This window comes from Oncorhynchus masou, chromosome 30 (genome assembly GCF_036934945.1).
Source record: "Oncorhynchus masou masou isolate Uvic2021 chromosome 30, UVic_Omas_1.1, whole genome shotgun sequence".
In the NCBI taxonomy this organism is placed as follows: domain Eukaryota; kingdom Metazoa; phylum Chordata; class Actinopteri; order Salmoniformes; family Salmonidae; genus Oncorhynchus; species Oncorhynchus masou.
The window spans coordinates 12,200,419-12,219,785 of record NC_088241.1 but is presented as its reverse complement, the minus strand read 5'-3'; the positions used below and the strand labels follow the sequence as shown (position 1 = coordinate 12,219,785).

Here is a 19,367-nt window from a genome sequence, read left to right as displayed (position 1 = left end):
CTGTACGTCAGACCTGGGTTCAAATCATATTTCAGAATCCTACCTTTAGTACAAAGGGTGCATGTTTAGTTTTTGCCCTAACACTCCACAGCTGATCCAAATAATCAAAGCTTGATTATGAGGTCATTATTTGAATCAGCTGTGTAGTGCTAGTGCAAAAAACTAAATGTGCACCCCTTGGGGGCAAACTACATGGGCAGAGTTTTCAATTGTGCGATTATTTCATTGTTTCCATTGCGCCACATAAACTCAGTCAAGCCCTGATAAAGTATCTGAAATGAATTAAAATAGTACTTGAACCCAGGTCTGCTGTACTGTGCAGTATGTTGTGTCCAAGCTAGGCTAGAGGGGACCAGGGGAGCACCAGGCTCAGAGGTTAAGCCCAGACTGCACAGACAGCATCAGACATTAAATCAATGTTCTTATTGCAGATCTCCACAACACGGTCTAGTAAGATTTTGTGAATTTAGACAGTATTTGTTCAAGGCCTCTCACGCAAGCATAAATGCACGCACCACAACAGTTTTATATAGTTTCTTCTTCATCACTACTTCAAGCATTATCTATCGCTCTCTCTATATATATAACCTCATGTGATTTCATTAAATGAATTGCTCCACAGTGCTGTCTTTAAAAAACTAAATAGAGTATGGTCATATTGACTCAATTAAACCCATGTAGCATGGTAGAAAACAAATTACTTTTGTGGAAAAAATGATGTTTCTAATTATTAGCACAGGGCTAATTTAGCGTATTGTCTGCACAGTAAAGGTTTCTTTCATCAACAAATGGAAGCATATTTGACATGTTTGTTTTGTCAATAATATATTTTACAGTACATTAGTTTTGTGGATTTTGTAATACATGTTGTGACGACCCTCCCACTCCGTCTGCCGTATTCTCTCTTTGCTCTTGTTTTCCTTATTGGGATGCCGGTGGGCGGAGTTGGGAGGGTCGTCAGCTTCATGGGAAACACCTGGGCCCGGTGTGTCCCAGGATAAATACACCACTTCCCCATTCATGGAAGAGACTCTCTCCATGCAGACACCTTTCTAGATTTTGTTGTGTTTCTTGGTGGCCTTTTGGTTGTTTGCATTGGCACCTTTCAACACCCTGCATTATCACATTCATGCATGCAAAACACTCACTTACACTACTGATTACTGATTACACACACCATTGTATATTGTACTTAGTTTACTTTATTTAATACATATATGTTTTGTTACTCCTTATCTCCATGTTGTCTCCCTTTTGTTACGGGCTTTGAGCTGGTTCGTGACAGTGTGAATTTAGCAGAATATTTCTTGATGGTTAAAAGGCAGTATAGTATGGTATTACGTGCTTCTATACCTGCATTACTTGCTGTTTGGGGTTTTAGGCCGGGTTTTTGTACAGCACTTTGAGATATCAGCTGATGTCCATAAATACATTTGATTTGAATTTGATCAGTACTGTGCAGTTATGTGTTGAGGTTGTTTGTAGGAACATCAGTGTGTCTGATATGACACTATTTAATGTCCCATAAAAAATGTCATATCATTTTATAGCACCATGAAGAAAACATAGAGGTTATTTGCTAAAAGGTTCCAAGTTAACTCCATGATAAATGTGGATCTGTCTCTGCAAGATGAAAGCCCTGGGTAGATACAGTAATTGACATAACGTATCCTACAGTATCCTCCATCTATAGCTCCAGTGTATGTACTTTAATGTACTGAACTGTGTGAGGGCTTTGCTGTGGGGAGCCCGTGGCAGAAGGTATGCCTTATGGTTGGTTGAGGAGAGGCTCTTTGACGCCCTCTGTGGCAGTTGGCCTTCTGTCTGTATGTCAGAGCAGAGTCTGCTGCCTCCTCTGTTCTCTTCTCTCTCCTCTCCTCCCCTTCATCTTGCCTCTCCTCCTTCTCCCTCTCTTCTCCCCATCTCCTCTCCCTCTCCTTTCCCTCTCCGCGCCCTCTCCACTCCTCTAAACAGTGTCCTTGTCCTCTGGTGGGTTACGGACGAGTCGCCACCGAATGCCTAATGCACTAACAAAGACAATGACACTCAGAGAGTGGGAGCGATTAATCCACTTAGACTTTTGCTGTGTGCATTTCCACAATTACAAGGACGGGTCCAATTCTATTAACCGTGAGATTATGGTTGTAGCCGGGAGTAGAGAGGTAGACCGTGGGTGCAGATGGTTGATTAACATTCTTAACCAGAGGCAGGGCATTTGTGTGTACTGTAAAATATGCCCACCATTACAAAAGTAGATGAAGACAATATCCTCTCGTGAAAATTATGACAGTTACGGTAGTCACTGGAAGTGGCAGTGAGTAGCCGTGAGTATGCAGCATCCACTCAGCATGAAAATAATCCAAATCGTACTGCACCATTCAACCATTCAACTGTACCGTTTAAACATTCAACAGTACCAGACGAGCTAAATCACTTCTATGCTCGCTTCGAGGCAAGCAACACTGAGGCATGCATGAGAGCATCAGCTGTTTCGGATGACTGTGTAATCACGCTCTCCGTAGTCGACGTGAATAAGACCTTTAAACAGGTCAACATACACAAGGCTGCGGGGCCAGACGGATTACCAGGACGTGTGCTCCGGGCATGTGCTGACCAACTGGCAGGTGTCTTCACTGACATTTTCTGACATGTCCCTGATTGAGTCTGTAATACCAACATGTTTCAAGCAGACCACCATAGTCCCTGTGCCCAAGAACACAAAGGCAACCTGCCTAAATGACTACAGACCCATAGCACTCACGTCCGTAGCCATGAAGTGCTTTGAAAGGTTGGTAATGGCTCACATCAACACCATTATCCCCAAAACCCTAGACCCACTCCAATTTGCATACCGCCCAAACAGATCCACAGATGATGTAATCTCTATTGCACTCCACACTGCCATTTCCCACCTGGACAAAAGGAACACCTATGTGAGATTGCTATTGATTGACTAGAGCTCAGCGTTCAACACCATAGTACCCTCAAAGCTCATCACTAAGCTAAGGATCCTGGGACTAAACACATCCCTCTGCAACTGAATCCTGGACTTCCTGGCGGGCCACCCCCAAGTGGTGAGGGTAGGTAGCAACACATCTGCCACGCTGATCCTCAACACTGGAGCTCCACAGGGGTGCGTGCTCAGTTCCCTCCAGTACTCCCTGTTCACCCACGACTGCATGGCCAGGCAAGACTCCAACACCATCATTAAGTTTGCAGACGACACAACAGTGGTATGCCTGATCACCGACAACAACGAGACAGCATTTTGGGAGGAGGTTAGAAACCTGGTCGGGTGGTGCCAGAATAACAACCTATCCCTCAACATAACCAAGACTAAGGAGATAATTGTGGACTACAGGAAAAGGAGTACCGAGCAGGCCCCCATTCTCATCGACGGGGCTGTAGTGGAGCAGGTTGAGAGCTTCCAGTTCCTTGGTGTCCACATCACCAACAAACTAAATGGTCCAAACACACCAAGACAGCCATGAAGAGGGCACTGACAAAGCCTGTTCCTCCTCAGGAAACTAAAAAGATTTGGCATGGGCCCTGAGATCCTGAAAAGGTTCTACAGCTGCAACATTGAGAGCATGGTTGCATCACTGCCTGGTACAGTAATTGCTCGGCCTCTGACCGCAAGGCACTACAGAGGGTAGTGCGTAAAGGCCCAGTACATCACTGGGGCTCAGCTGCCTGCCACCCAGGACCTCTACACCAGGCGGTGTCAGAGGAAAGCCCGAAAAATTGTCAAAGACCCCAGCCACCCCAGTCATAGACTGTTCTTTCTACTACCGCATGGCAAGCGGTACCGGAGTGCCAAGTCGAGGACTAAAAAGCTCCTCAGCAGTTTTTACCCCCAAGCCATAAGACTCCTGAACAGGTAATCAGATGGCTACCCGGACTATTTGCATTGTGTGCCTCCCCAACCCCTCTTTTTACTCTGCTGCTACTCTCTGTTTATAATATATGCATAGTCACTTTAACTATACATTCATGTACATACTACCTCAATTGGGCTGACCAACCAGTGCTCCCGCACATTGGCTAACCAGGCTATCTGTATTGTGTCCTGCCACCCACCACCCACCAACCCCTCTGTTACGCTACTGCTACTTTCTGTTCATCATATATGCATAGTCTCTTTAACCATATCTACATGTACATACTATCTCAATCAGCCTGACTAACCGGTGTCTGTATGTAGCCTCGCTACTTCTATAGCCTCTCTACTGTATATAGCCTGTCTTTTTACTGTTGTTTTATTTCTTTACTTACATATTGTTCACCTAACACTTTTTTGCACTGTTGGTTAGAGCCTGTAAGTAAGAATATCACTGTAAGGTCTACCTACACCTGTTGTATTCGGCACAAGTGACAAATAAACTTAGATTTGATTTGACTTGACCATTTCCACTGCACCATTCAAACATTACATTGTACTATTCAACCATTTAACTGTACCATTCAACCATTCAACTGTACCATTCAACCATTCAACTGTACCATTCAACCATTCAACTGTACCATTCAACCATTCAACTGTACCATTCAACCATTCAACTGTACCATTCAACCATTAAACTGCACCATTCAAATATTCAACTACCATTCAACCATTCAACTGCACCATTCAACCATTCAACTGTACCATTCAACCATTCAACTGTACCATTCAACCATTCAACTGTACCATTCAACCATTAAACTGCACCATTCAAATATTCAACTGTACCATTCAACCATTCAACTGCACCATTCAACCATTCAACTGCACCATTCAACCATTCAACTGTACCATTCAACCATTCAACTGTACCATTCAACCATTCAACTGTACCATTCAACCATTCAACTGCACAATTCAACCATTCAACTGCACAATTCAATTCAACTGTACCATTCGAACGTTCAACTGTAGCATTCAACCATTCATCTGTAGCATTCAACCATTCAACTGTGCCATTCAACCATCCTTTCAAGACACTAGAATGCATACAATACTGTAGCTGTTGACAGCTGACAGAGAGGGGTCACATCACATGGAAAACCATTTTCTTTCCAGTAATTCAGAGCAGTGAGCCCAGATCATTGTCTATAATGGTTCACAACCTTCACCAATATTAAAGAAAGCAACAGAAAGCAAAAGAAACACACACACATACACACATTCAGACAGTGTAGTTTCCAAGGTGATCATAAAAAAATGTTCATAGAATTGATGACATGCCAGGCAGCACAGTGGGGTGTAATGCATTTTAAACAGACACAATCATCTCAGATTGGCCACTTTGTCATCAGGCAGGAATTTGGTAATTGCTGGCAGCTCAACTAAAACAAGTATAATCAATATCGGCTATGAAAGAGGACATTGAAATATAGAGAAAATATTCTCTGTTCTGGAGCTACTGGGTTTAATGTGACCCTCGGCATGATTAAAGGACAGACAGGTCAAGCAGCATGAACACTCAGAGGCTATGTATCAGGCTACACTTTATCTGTAGCTAATGCATGGTTGCAGCAGTATGTGATGTCAATAACACAGCAGTAAATGGTTAGTGTTGGTTAATTGAGGGAGGAAGCCGTTGAGTTACTCGCTTGAGTTGCACACTAATGTGTTGATATGAATATGTAAGTACTATAATTCCCGTGTGTGTGTGTGTGTGTGTGTGTGTGTGTGTGTGTGTGTGTGTGTGCGCGTGTTGTGATTACTCACAGGCTTTGTCGCAGTTCAGCAGTGTCTCTGGACGTTCCCAAAGATTGAAGACTCTTCTCTAATGTTACAACTGAGATGGAGAGGGAACAAATAGCATTGTAAACATCAAAGAAGTTCAAGTGCTTTTACAGTACTAACCTCAGCAAAAAAAGAAACGTCCCTTTTTCAGGACCCTGTCTTTCAGACATAATTCGTAAACATACAAATAACTTCACAGATCTTCATTGTAAAGGGTTGTAAAGGGTTTGTAAAGGGTAAAGGGTTTTCTGGTATGTGGAACACCCCTCCACTAAACTTTTTTTTTAAATGAAAAGGATCTCATAAGAAAATTCCTCAAACATCTCAAAACATCTCAAAAATCTCTTAACTAAAATTCCTCAAACATACAAGTATTATGCATAATTTTAAAGATAAACTTCTTGTCAATCCAACCACAGTGTCCAATTTCAAAAAGGCTTTACGGTGATAGCACACCATGCGATTATGTTAGGACAGCGCCTAGCCACAAAAAAACATACAGACATTTTCCAGCCAAGGAGAGGTGTCACAAAAGTCAGGAATAGCGTTAGAATTAATCACTTACCTTTGATGATCTTCATCTGGTGTTACTCCCAGGACTCCATGTTACAATAAATGTTTGTTTTGTTTGATAAAGTTCATCTTTATGTCCAAAAACCTCCTTTTTGTTTGCGGTTTAGTTCGGTAATCCATATGAACAAAGCGTGAGCACAACACCCAGATGAAAAGTAAAAAAAAGCTCCATTAACGTTAATAGAAACATGTCAAACGATGTCTATAGTCAATCCTTAGGATCTTTTTATCATAAATATTCAATATTATTTAAACCGGACAACAGCGTTGACAATAGAAAAGAAAGATAACCAGGGACGCTCTCATGGCCACGCTTGATAAACAACTCATGGCTTTCAGCTGAGCCACTTACTCTGAGTGGTCTTATTCTCTCCCCTTTCACAATAGAAGCCTGAAACAACTTCTAAAGACTGTTGACATCTACTGGAAGCCTTAGAATGTGCAATCTGACACCACAGACACTGGATATTGGATAGGCATTCACTTGAAAACTACAAACCTCAGAATTCCCACATCCTGGTGGAATTTTCTCAGTTTTTCATCTGCCATATGAGTTTTGTTATACTCACATACATTATTTTAACAGTTTCGAAACTTTAGAGTGTTTTCTATCCAAATCTACTAATTACGTGCATATCCTAGCTTCTGGGCCTGAGTAACAGTTTACTCTGGGCACGCTTTTCATCCAAACTTCCCAATGCTGCCCCCTATCCCAAACAGGTTTTAAACACTGTTCCCCATGCTTGTTCAATGAACCATAAACAATTAATGAACATGCACCTGTGGAATGGTCGTTTAGACACTAACAGCTTACAGATGGTAGGCAATTAAGGTCACAGTTATGAAAACTTAGGACACTAAAGAGGCCTTTCTACTGACTCTGAAAAACACCAAAAGAAATATGCCCTGCTCATCCCTGCTAATCTGCGTGAACGTGCCTCAGGCATGCTGCAACAGGCATGAGGACTGCAGATTTGGCCAGGGCAATAAATTGCAATGTCCGTACTGTGAGACGCCAAAGACAGCGCTACAGAGAGACAGGATGGACAGCTGATCATCCTTGCAGTGGCAGACCATGTGTAACAACACCTGCACAGGAACGGTACATTCGAACATCACACTGGCGGGACAAGTACAGGATGACAACAACAACTGCCCAAGTTACACCAGGAACGTACAATCTCTCCATCAGTGCTCAGACTGTCCGCAATATGCCGAGGTCATCACCAGTTGTCACCGGCAACAACGTCGCCTATGGGCACAAACCCACCGTCGCTGGACCAGACAGGACTGGCAAAAAGTGCTGGACTGACGAGTCACGGTTTTGTCTCACCAGGGGTGATGGTCGGATTCACGTTTATCGTCGAAGGAATGAGAGGTACACCGAGGCCTGTACTCTGGAGTGGGATCAATTTGGAGGTGGAGGGTCTGTCGAGATCTGGGGCGGTGTGTCATAGCATCATCAGACTGAGCTTACTGTCATTGCAGGCAATCTCAATGTGTGCGTTACAGGGAAGACATCCTCCTCCCTCATGTGGTACCCTTCCTGCAGGCTCATCCTGACATGACCCTGCAGCATGACAATGCCACCAGTCATACTGCTCTTTCTGTGCGTGATTTCCTGCAAGACAGGAATGTCAGTGTTCTGACATGGCCAGCGAAGAGCCCGGATCTCAATCCCATTGAGAACGTCTGGGACCTGTTGAATTGGAGGGTGAGGGCTAGGGCCATTCCCCCCAGAAATGTCTGGGAACTTGCAGGTGCCTTGGTGGAAGAGTGGGGTAACATCTCACAGCAAGAACGGGCAAATCTAGTGCAGTCCATGAAGAGGAGATGCACTGCAGTACTTAATGCAGCTGGTGGCCACACCAGATACTGACTGTTACTTTGATTTTGACCTCCCCCTTTGTTCAGGGACACATTATTCAATTTATGTTTGTCACATGTCTGTGGAACTTGTTCCGTTTATGTCTCAGTTGTTGAATCTTGTTATGGTCATATTTACACATATGTTAAGTTTGCAAGAAAATAAACACAGTTGACAGTGACAGGACATTTCTTTTTTTGCTGAGTTTATATCAACAGTATAACAGAAAAGGCACAGTTACACATGTACACACACAAACACATATTCAAGACTCACCATTTGCGTTGATCTGGAAAATGTTGGAGGAGGTCTCTTGAAACACGTCTTGCAGCTCTGAGGAGCTGACCTGTGTTGCTTGGAGAAGACATGATTTCAGTTCGATGGAGCATGATAAAAACACACCAATAACAAGGCAGATATCGTAGGTAAAACACAACAGCCACAGAGCTGTTCTATCATGAAATGTGTGACAGTGAATTTGGGGTTTAGCCTTGTCCAGGACTGTAATCCGGGTCCAGGGACATTAAACCAAACACCTTAGGCAACTGCTAAATAGCTTGGAGAGAATATACACTGTTTATCATGAGGCACACAGAAAAAACAGGCCAAGGTCGGACTCTGTCTAATTCTGACCCCTAAAGTGACTGTAAAGTGACTTGGAAAGTTATTTTTTGACATTTTTCTCCAACTACTATCAGTAGTGTGTGAAAATGACAATGGGTGGTGGGGGATTACTGTTTGGAATGAAAAATTACAGGAAAAGAAAGAGGAAATATGTTGAACCTGCATATTGTATAAGCATTGTTCCATTAAGCTGTGCTCTTTAACCACAACTGACGAACAGAATAACAAAAGGATGGTTTGCAGTTCACTGAGACATATGATCGACACGTCTGCATATTAAGGGTCATTCACATGATTTAACAAACTATGGACAGTTTCCTGTGGTGGAAGAAACATGATTAAATCAAAAGTACACACTATATGACAGCAATACATTTTAAAATGGTGTCATTTTTCAGTTCAACGACCATTACTGCCCCTAGTGTGATCTACATACTCCCGCCTTCGACACACGCTTGTCCAGTTCTTCCCATCGTTATGATAAATGGCGGATGCTCAATTCACATGGAACCACCTATGTCTGTGTGAAGGAACTCAGAGGGCTAAGTCGTCCCTCTCCTCGCATCAGTGACCCAGTGTTTCACACTGCTGATGGAGGGATAGAGGGAGAGATGGAAGGATGGAGGACTACAGAAGGGTGACACAAGGTCACCCAATGACACGGATGGTGAGTGCGATTTCAGGAAGGACATTGATTACTCTGCACCATTCTACCCATTAACCAGTGGCATTACCCTGGTCTCTCTTCTGTCTGTTCATCCTTGTATGACATCTGATTAGGTTTTGTTTGTCTCTGTGAGAATGTGAGTGTTCATGTAGGCAGTGTCTGGGTGTAATGTTTCAGACTACACTCGGTTGGGGGCTTAGCTAGTTGGGTTGTAGCGTGTGTGTTAGCGTGTGTGTGTGTGTGTGTGTGTGTGTGTGTGTGTGCATGCCTATGTGTAGTCAGGTCTGCAATGTGTGTGTGTGATGCCTGACCATGCCTGGTTCACGGTCAAATGAGTTGAATGTGTGTGAGACAGATATCGTGGCCGATATCATCCACTGCAGACTGCTGTGTTATGTAAAACCCCCCCTGCTGTTGGGGAAGCGGTAGCACGACGGGATCACTTCTAAGCCCTTTATCTTCCACCACCTGGATCCAGCCGCACTCTCTCTTCAATTATCACACACAGACGCACACACACAGAGACACAGGCACATGCGCGCACACACACACACACACACACACACACACACACACACACACACAGTGCATTTGGAAAGTATTCAGACCCCTTGACATTTTCCACTTTTTGTTACATTACAGCCTTATTCTCCATTGGATAAAAACTAATCTCAGCAATCTACACACAATACCCAATAATAACAAAGCGAAAACAGTTTTTTAAAAACATTTTTGCAAATGTATTAATAATAAAAAACAGAAATACCTTTACATAAAGTATTCAGACTCTTTGCTATGAGACTCGAAATTGAGCTCTGGTGCATCCTGTTTCCATTGATCATCCTTGAGATGTTTAACCAACTTGATTGGAGTCCGCTTGTGGTAAATTCAGTTGACTGGAGATGATTTGGAAAGGCACACAGCTGTGTATATAAGGTCCCACAGTTGACAGTGCATGTCAGAGCAAACACCAAGCCATGAGGACGAAGGAATTGTCCGTAGAGCTCCGAGACAGGATTGTGTAGAGGCACAGATCTGGAGAAGGGTACCAAAACATGTCTGCAGCATTGAAGGTTCTAAAGAACACAGTGGCCTCCATCATTTTTAAACGGAGGAAGTTTGGAACCATCAAGAGTCTTGCTAGAGCTGGCCGCCCAGCCAAACTGAGCAATTGGAGGAGAATTGCCTTGGTCAGGGAGGTGACCAAGATTCCGATGGTCACTTTGACAGAGCTGCATAGTTCCTCTGTAGAGATTAGAGAACCTTCCAGAAGGACAACCATCTCTACGGCACTCCACCAATCAGGCCTTTATGGTAGAGTGGCCAGACAGAAGCCACTCCTCATTAAAAGGCACATGATAGCCCATTTGGAGTTTACCAAAAGGCACCTAAAGGACTCTCAGACCATGATAAACAAGATTCTCTGGTCGGATGAAACCAAGAATGAACTCTTTGGCTTGAATCCCAAGAGTCACGTCTGGATGAAACCTATTGCAATCCCTACAGTTAAGCATGGTCGTGGTAGCATCATGCTGTGGGGCTGTTTGTCAGTGGCAGGGAATGGGAGACTAGTCAGGATCAAGGGAGAGATTAATGGAGCAAAGTACAGAGAGATCCTTGATGAAAACCTTCACCAGAGCACTCAGGACCTCAGACTGGGGCATAGGTTCACCTTTCAACAAGACAACGACCCTAAGCATACAGCCAATATAACGCAGGAGTGGCTTTGGGACAAGTCTCTGAATGTCCTTGAGTAGCCCAGCCAGAGCCCGGACTTGAACTTGATCGAACATCTCTGGAGAGACCTGAAAATAGATGTGCAGCAATGCTCCACATCCAACCTGACAGAGCTTGAGAGGATCTGCAGAGAAGATTGGGGGAAACTCCCCAAATAGAGGTGTGCCAAGTGTCATAACCAAGAAGACTCGAGGCTGTAATCACTGCCAAAGGTGCTGCAACAAAGTGATGAGTAAAGGGTCTGAATACTTATGTAAATGTGATATTTATGTTATATTTATTTTATAAATTAGCAAACATTTCTAAAAACCCGTTTTTGCTCTGTCATTATGGGGTATTGTGTGTAGATTGATGAGGAAAAATTGTAGAAAAAGGCTATAACATTACAAAATGTGGAAAAAGTGAAGGGGTCTGAATACTTTCTGATTGCACTGTATACAATCTTTAAGTCATGAGCAAACTCTCTCCTTAATTTTTGCTCTATTTACCTTTCACTATCTCACACACGCGTATGCACACACACACACACACACACACACACACACACACACACACGACAACGACTGCTGGAGGGTATCTGACACAGTCATTACTCTAGTGTCGCCATGTCCCCGCAAGTGGGTCTTGGACTCTTGGCTGCTACACTGGCTCTCTGCCTGACAAGCTGGCACAGAAAGAACAAGGGATGGAGGGAGGTGGAGAGAGGAAAGGAATGGAGAGAATAGAGAAGGGTGAGGCAGGAAGAAAGACTAAGATATGGATAGAAAGGTAGCCAGGTCTGGGAAAAACGTTAGAAAGGCATTTACAAATGTTTAATGTGCTTAATTGGGCCTTTTTTCCTCCTGTCTCCTATCTGTCTCTACAGTGCTTTGGAAGAGGTCTGAACCTATAATCACGTCATAATGTCTAGCAGATCTACATCCAACTGCATCAATCAGCACAATCTCCATAAAGAGAGTGTAAAGTGAAGTGATTAAAATGTGTCTTCACACTGCGGCACGACAGGTTGAGAATTGCTGAACAGCTGATACAGAAGCTGCTGATTTCGCCCTACACACACACGCAAACACGTAAAACACACACAGTGCTACAGTGATGAATGAAAACCTCAGCAACACTCGAGAGACGAATTAACATCCTGGCCTTTGCAGAGTCGCTTGTCGATACGGCAAATGCACTATCTGCAACACGTTCAATTACACTCTCAAATCAGAGCGCAACTTAATCAAAAGCCCCCATCTCATTACCTTCGAGGTCAGCAGCTGTCGTTCCACTGTGGAAACTCTTCCTAAAACAGGGCCAGGCCGGGCATAGACCCACTGCAGAGGAAAAAGCGCCTTTTCTCCTTTCTTGCTCCCAGAGGAGCTTCCAATTTCTAAAGACTATTTCAGTATGTGATGCCTTTTAATACTTACACACAAATAGTTTTGTTGGAGACAAAAAGCACGCCAGTCATTGATTCTAGCTATCTAACCTAGGTCAGGTAATTCTCAGATAATTGTCACAAGCTCGTGTTAACTACCATAGCTAACTTGGTTTTTAGGCTTCCGGACAATCTACTGTAAGTTCAACACTCGAACAGTCACACTACGCAACGACACACAGACCATGTTGGGTTGCCATAAAACATGCTATAGCCTAGCCTGCATACACTGCAGTTTCTATAACAAACTTAATGCTAGGTTTATTTTGGGGCATGATGTGAGCAGGCCTGGAGATACAGCACCTGGAGTGACAAGGCAACAAAAACACACAACAAGCATTAAAGATTCACCGTTTCAACTTAGCTCTACCCTCCACCCACTCCAGTGATCTCTTCTCCTCTGTTGGTGTGTTCCAGTCAGGAGACATAGACCATGCAGGAGCACATTCAATGATGATCATGAAAGTGTCTTCTTCTCCTGTTCCAAAATAACAGAACATTTAGCCAGAACACCATGCTGTTCAAGCCTTGCTGTTTGCCAGGAAGTCTGATGATAATAGTCCCTTTACAGTTCTCAATCACTCACCCACTCCATCATCCATAACAAATTACAGAGTTGGCAAAGATAGAACACGGGCAGCAAATACAACTATTTTGTAGCCAACAATATATCTTCAGCAACTCAAAACATGAATTGTGTCACACTCATATCTGGTATTTCAGATATCCATATACTAAATACATTGAAGTTGGAGAGGCGTCAAATGCCCTCTAAAGCTAAATATAGTTGTAATGGACTTTCTTGATGCTCTGAGAAAGGTCTATGAGTGTGAGCCTCTTCCTCCATCTGCTTGGTGCTAACTGGCTGTCTTTCCCCTGAATTAGACTGATGACGCATCATCAATGTTGCTGTATGATGCACTGTATGCAACTACACAAATATGTGTTGGAGAATCTCCTATCCATACGGTTGCCTTCTGTAGCCCGCTAAAAATACCATCGTGAATATGTTCTGATGCAGTGAGAGTCTGACGCAAAGCTTGACCTTTCGAATGCTAATTTCAAATATATCTTTCACAATACCTTCTTTCATACAGATGCTGAGTATTTCAAAATGTGCTTTATGCTAGATAAACACATTTAATTAATTGTGGTGAATCACCATTGAAACTTTGTTAGCGTGCATGATTATGCATCATCAATCCAACAAAAGAAGCAAAACAAACAACCTTTAACTTACTCCCACAATGTTTTCCAACTCTTGAGCAACACCATCTCTTCCAAGCTGTACGGTATTCTACCATTCTAGTTCTAGTAACATTCTAGTTCTAACCTGAATACGTGACTCCAGACCACTGCAACCAATTCACTCCCAGCGGCTCCAATGACATTGTCATGGCTGCTCAGCACACACCCCACTTGGGCCACTTACGGACCCTCAGCGGTACCTGTGGCTGGTAGAGTGGTCTCTCATTAAGGTCTCCTCCCAGACAAACAGCTCTCCATCCCAAACAATTCTAATGACCAGGGCTGGGGCTGTGGAGCAGAGCACTAGAGGGGTCTAACGAGACTGTTCTATCCCAGGATCAGGCCCAGAACACAGGGAGAACACGGCGAGAACAGGCCGGACCAACCTGGTGTGTGCTGCTGAACACAATTGCGATTCTCTTTATTGGCATTACAACTGTTCAAAAACACACCAGGAACAGCAGAGACCAACAGTGTGTTTTCTCCACAAGCAGACCAAGGAGAGTGCCTCCACTTTTTGACCACAAGTGATCGAAGAGAAGAGATTGGAGAATAAGAGTGAGTGAATGTTCACGAGAGATCGCACCCACCCGGGGAGTAGAAGAGGAGAGTTGCATACATGCTGGAAGGGCTTGAAAGGTTTGGCAAGAGGAAGGAGGAGAAAGATTATCCCGACTGACAGCTCCATTAGAGACTCTACCTGGGCTTTGATCATTTCCTGAGCCCCCCTCCACTGCTACACAGCTCAGTACAGCTCAGTCACACACACACACGCACGCACACACGCACAGCTCAGTCGGCGCAAGCAGCAAGCACCAGAAGCCACACAAGCAAATCTGACAGGCTCCGGCCCGCTGAAAGGGCCCCGGCTTCACTGTGATCAAAGCTACTCTCTCTGATGGCTCAGGCCCCCATCTGTCTCCCCATAACACTGAGGCTGCCACAGCACACTCTACACAGTCTGCTCTTTATACACTAGGGAGAGAGGGAGGGGAGGTAGAGAGAGAGAGAGAGAGAGAGAGAGAAACGGGGAAAGAGTGAGTGAGATATAGGGGGAAAGAGTGAGATAGAGGGGGAGAGAGAGAGAGGGAGAGAGAAACAGGGAAAGAGTGAGTGAGATATAGGAGGAAAGAGAGAGAGAGAGAGAGAGAGAGAGAGAGAGAGAGAGAGAGAGAGAGAAAGAGAGAGTGAGATATAGAGGGAAAGAGTGAGATAGAGGGAGGGAGAGAGAGAGAGGGAGAGAGATATGGGGAATGAAAGAGAGAGATAAACAGGGAAAGAGTGAGTGAGATATAGGGGGAAAAGTGAGATAGAGAGAGAGATATAAGGGGAAAGAGTGAGATAGAGGGAGGGAGAGAGAGAGAGTAATAGAGAAACGGGGAAAGAGTGAGTGAGATATAGGCAGAAAGAGAGAGAGAGAGAGAGATGGGTAAAGAAAGGGGTAAAGAGTGAGAGAGGGAGGGAGGGAGGGAGAGAGAGAGAGAGAGAGAAAGGAAGGAAGGAAGAGAGAAAGGTAAAGAGATAGAGAGATAGGGGAAAGCTAGAGAGAGTGGCAGGGGGAAAGATAGAATAGGGGGAAAGAGAGAGAGAGAGAGGGGGAGATGGGAGAGAGATAAAGAGAGAGAGACAGAGAGGAGGGAGAGACTGGGGGAAGACTGTCACTGAGTGAATGTGAATATTTATTTCTCCCAATTTTACAGTATGCAGGAGTTAAGACACAAAAGAGCTTGTTTGATGTTTTTATGTTTCGGTCAAATTCATCTTACTTCTCTGGGTATCTGAGCTACACCCTAATTAATGCCTTGTACCAGCAACTCTTACTGGAGTGTCAGCTGTGATCACTGTTAAAAAGAAAGAGGCACATACATGCGCACATTCACAGACGAACACACAAACACACATGGAGGGTCGTGAACAATATACATCACACATACCCATTGGAGGCCTGCCTTAATCTGGCCCTATTACAAGGCTAATGTGAGAAAGGTGAAAGGTCATGGAGTAAAGCAGTGATGCTGGCAACCACCGCTTTATAACTGCATGACTGACCCTTGACCCCTAACACTCTCCAAGTTCCTGACACCACACTGCAAATCTGCTTCAGGTCATTAACACGATAACACTCCTTTGATATAGGATATCTGTTGTGAGCTGTCGAGTGGTTGTTCCCTCCACGTCAGTGGATATTGCCTCCAAACCATTGCATGGATATTCCCTCAAAAACAGTGGATATTCCCTCCAAACCAGCGGATATTCCCTTCAAACCAGTGGATATTCCCTCCAAACCAGCGGATATTCCCTCCAAAACAGTGGATATTCCCTCCAAACCAGTGCATATTCCCTCCAAACCAGTGGATATTCCCTCCAAACCAGCGGATATTCCCTCCAAACCAGTGGATATTCCCTCCAAACCAGTGGATATTCCGTCCAAACCAGCGGATATTCCCTCCAAACCAGTGGATATTCCCTCCAAACCAGTGGATATTCCCTCCAAACCAGTGGATATTGCCTCCAAACCAGCGGATATTCCCTCAAAAACAGTGGATATTCCCTCCAAACCAGTGGATATTCCCTCCAAACCAGTGGATATTCCCTCCAAACCAGTGGATATTCCCTCCAAACCAGTGGATATTCCCTCCAAACCAGTGGATATTCCCTCCAAACCACTGCATATTCCCTCCAAACCAGTGGATATTCCCTCCAAACCACTGCATATTCCCTCCAAACCAGTGCATATTCCCTCCAAACCAGTGGATGGATATTCAAGGGAGCATATAGCAATAGCATTATCACTTCCTGAACACTTTATGTCCTGCCTCCCCCTATTCTTGATTTCTCTGCAGAGACCTCATACAGTATGACCTCTTAATTCACAGTCCATTCCTCCACACACACACACACACACACACACACACACACACACACACACACACACACACACACACACACACACACACACACACACACACACCCGTCTATTCCACAGTAGTGAACCCTATGATTGCCTCTCCTCAGGGGGTCAAGGGGTGGTAGTGTTGTCCATCCATCCATCCATAGTCAGCCTCCAAGCCCTGCGGCAGATTGACGTCACTTTGACAAACTCAGTCTTGTTTTCAATACTGTACTAAAAGTAAGAGGGTAATTTAAATAGTTTGTTTCAGTTAGGGTGAAAATGTGGTGCTCAAGTTAGTATGAAATCCTGGAAGTGAATGTTTATCTTTACCTACTGGTTGGTAGCCCTGCCTCTTGGGGCCTCTGAAGGGGTTTCGGCTGCCTCCAAAGGAGCCTCCATCAATGGATCCATAAGACATCCTGTCCTGGAGGTTTTGGGTCTGTCTGGAACAGAGAGAACACAACAACATCAGTCGGATTGGTGGATATACTATATGGATCCATAAGACATCCTGTCCTGGCTGTTTTGGGTCTGTCTGGAACAGAGAGAACACAACAACATCAGTCGGATTGGTGGATATACTATATGGATCCATAAGACATCCTGTCCTGGCTGTTTTGGGTCTGTCTGGAACAGAGAGAACACAACAACATCAGTCGGATTGGTGGATATACTATATGGATCCATAAGACATCCTGTCCTGGCTGTTTTGGGTCTGTCTGGAACAGAGAGAACACAACAACATCAGTTGGATTGGTGGATATACTATATGGATCTGAGTATTCAATATTCCTGGTTGGTAGATTCCAGGAACTATCAAGGGAAAATATGGACATTGTGATGTAGAAATCTGTGTGTGTATGTGTACATAAATATAAGTGTGTGTATGAACTGAATCCCCGATTCCACAGTGACATTATGCATCATGACTCAGCCTCCCCCCATCTATATGGAGGTGTGCAAAACATCACTGAAAAGGTTAAATAATGAATAGTGAATGTGTTTTCCATCCAAGACACATGACATCTATGAAGCCCTGTGTCTACCAGCATCACAACCAAAGGTCACATGGTATCATGATTTCATAAGCTGTCCTGTAAGACATTCAGCCCTCTGTGAATAGCAGGCATTGAACTAAGTAGGCTTGTAATTGTGTTCTAATGTCATTGTCCAGCTGCCCTTTTGTGGTATTGAAGCTAGCCTGGTCTTGTCTGGCACCCGGGTCTGGGTATGTGAACACTGGCATTCATGACCGTCTCATAAGGGTGGCAAAGGAACAGAGAGAGGGGAAGCAGAGAGAGTGAGAGAGCGAGAGAGAGAGAGAGAGGAGAGGGAGAAGGACAGAAGGAGAAATGAGAGAAGAGGGATAGAGAGAGGACATGGAGAGTGGAGTAGAAGGAAAGAGGGAGAGGAGATGGAGAGAGAGGAGAAGGAGGGAGGGAGGGAGGGAGGGAGGGAGGGAGGGAGGAGGGAGGGAGGGAGGGAGGGAGGGAGGGAGGGAGGGAGGGAGGGAGGGAGGGAGGGAGGGAGGGAGGGAGGGAGGGAGGGAGGGAGGGAGGGAGGGAGGGAGAGCAACAGGACATGGAGAGAGTGGTAGAAGGAGTGAGGGAGAGGAGATGGAGAGCAAGAGGACATGGAGAGAAGGGTAGAAGGACACAGAAACACAACACACACACAGAAACACAACACACACACACACACACATGCTCAAACACACACGTGGACACACACACAGAGACACAAACACAAGAACACACGCACACACACACCCACACACACACACTGATCCTATATGTGTCTCTCATAGTTCGGCCAGTCACCCTTGTGAAGAATGAGGTCTGAGCAGAGGAGAGGACTGCATGATGTAGTAACACAATGAGTGGATCCCACTGTCATTACTCATTGCCTTAGTGTTCCTGGTCCCTGCACCAGCTATACCCATGCACCCCTGGCCTTCACCCAGCCTCTCCCTGTCTGCCTGGCCTGGTGATGTCATCAACACTCGCCCTGGTCATTGACTCACAATAGAGCTCTGTGATTGGCTGAGCAGAAAGTGTGTTGACTGATACATCACTGCACATCTTGTCTTTGAGGCTGGTGGTCCTCTATAGACATGGGGTTCTACTTGAGATTGTTTAGTACTACTACAGTAAATCTACAGGACTAGACAATAGGAAAATAAAAATGTAATCAAATGTGGGGGAACATTATTAGGATATAACATATTTTTCACTATCAATAATAAAGCAGCCATAAGTTCCTTGGTGATGGGAGAGTCTCTCTCTCTCTTTATCTCTCTCTTTCTCTCTCCTCTCTCCCCATCTTTCATCCTCTTTCTCACTCTCTCTCTTTCTCTCTCTCTCTCTCCCCATCTTTCACCCTCTCTCTCACTCTCTCTCTTTCTCTCTCCCTCTCTCCCTATCTTTCACCCTCTCTCTCTCACTCTCTCCCTCTCTCCCCATCTTTCACCCTCTCTCTCACTCTCTCTCTCTTTCTCTCTCCCTCTCTCCCATCTTTCACCCTCTCTCTCACTCTCTCTCTCTTTCTCTCTCCCTCTCTCCCCATCTTTCACCCTCTCTCTCACTCTCACTCTCTCTCTCCCTC

At 44.6% G+C, this 19,367-nt stretch overlaps 1 protein-coding gene across 1 annotated transcript in view; it reads right to left on the bottom strand.

The window, feature by feature from the left end:
- Positions 1-19,367, bottom strand: part of LOC135522062 (t-SNARE domain-containing protein 1-like) — a 123,533-nt gene that overhangs the window by 81,023 nt on the left and 23,143 nt on the right. The window contains exons 2-4 of the mRNA XM_064947978.1: positions 17,094-17,206; positions 8,448-8,525; positions 5,714-5,783 (exon numbers count right to left, since the gene is read on the bottom strand). Coding sequence (XP_064804050.1) covers positions 5,714-5,783; positions 8,448-8,525; positions 17,094-17,181 — 236 coding nt within the window. The 5' untranslated portion in view covers positions 17,182-17,206. The remainder of the gene's footprint in view (positions 1-5,713; positions 5,784-8,447; positions 8,526-17,093; positions 17,207-19,367) is intronic.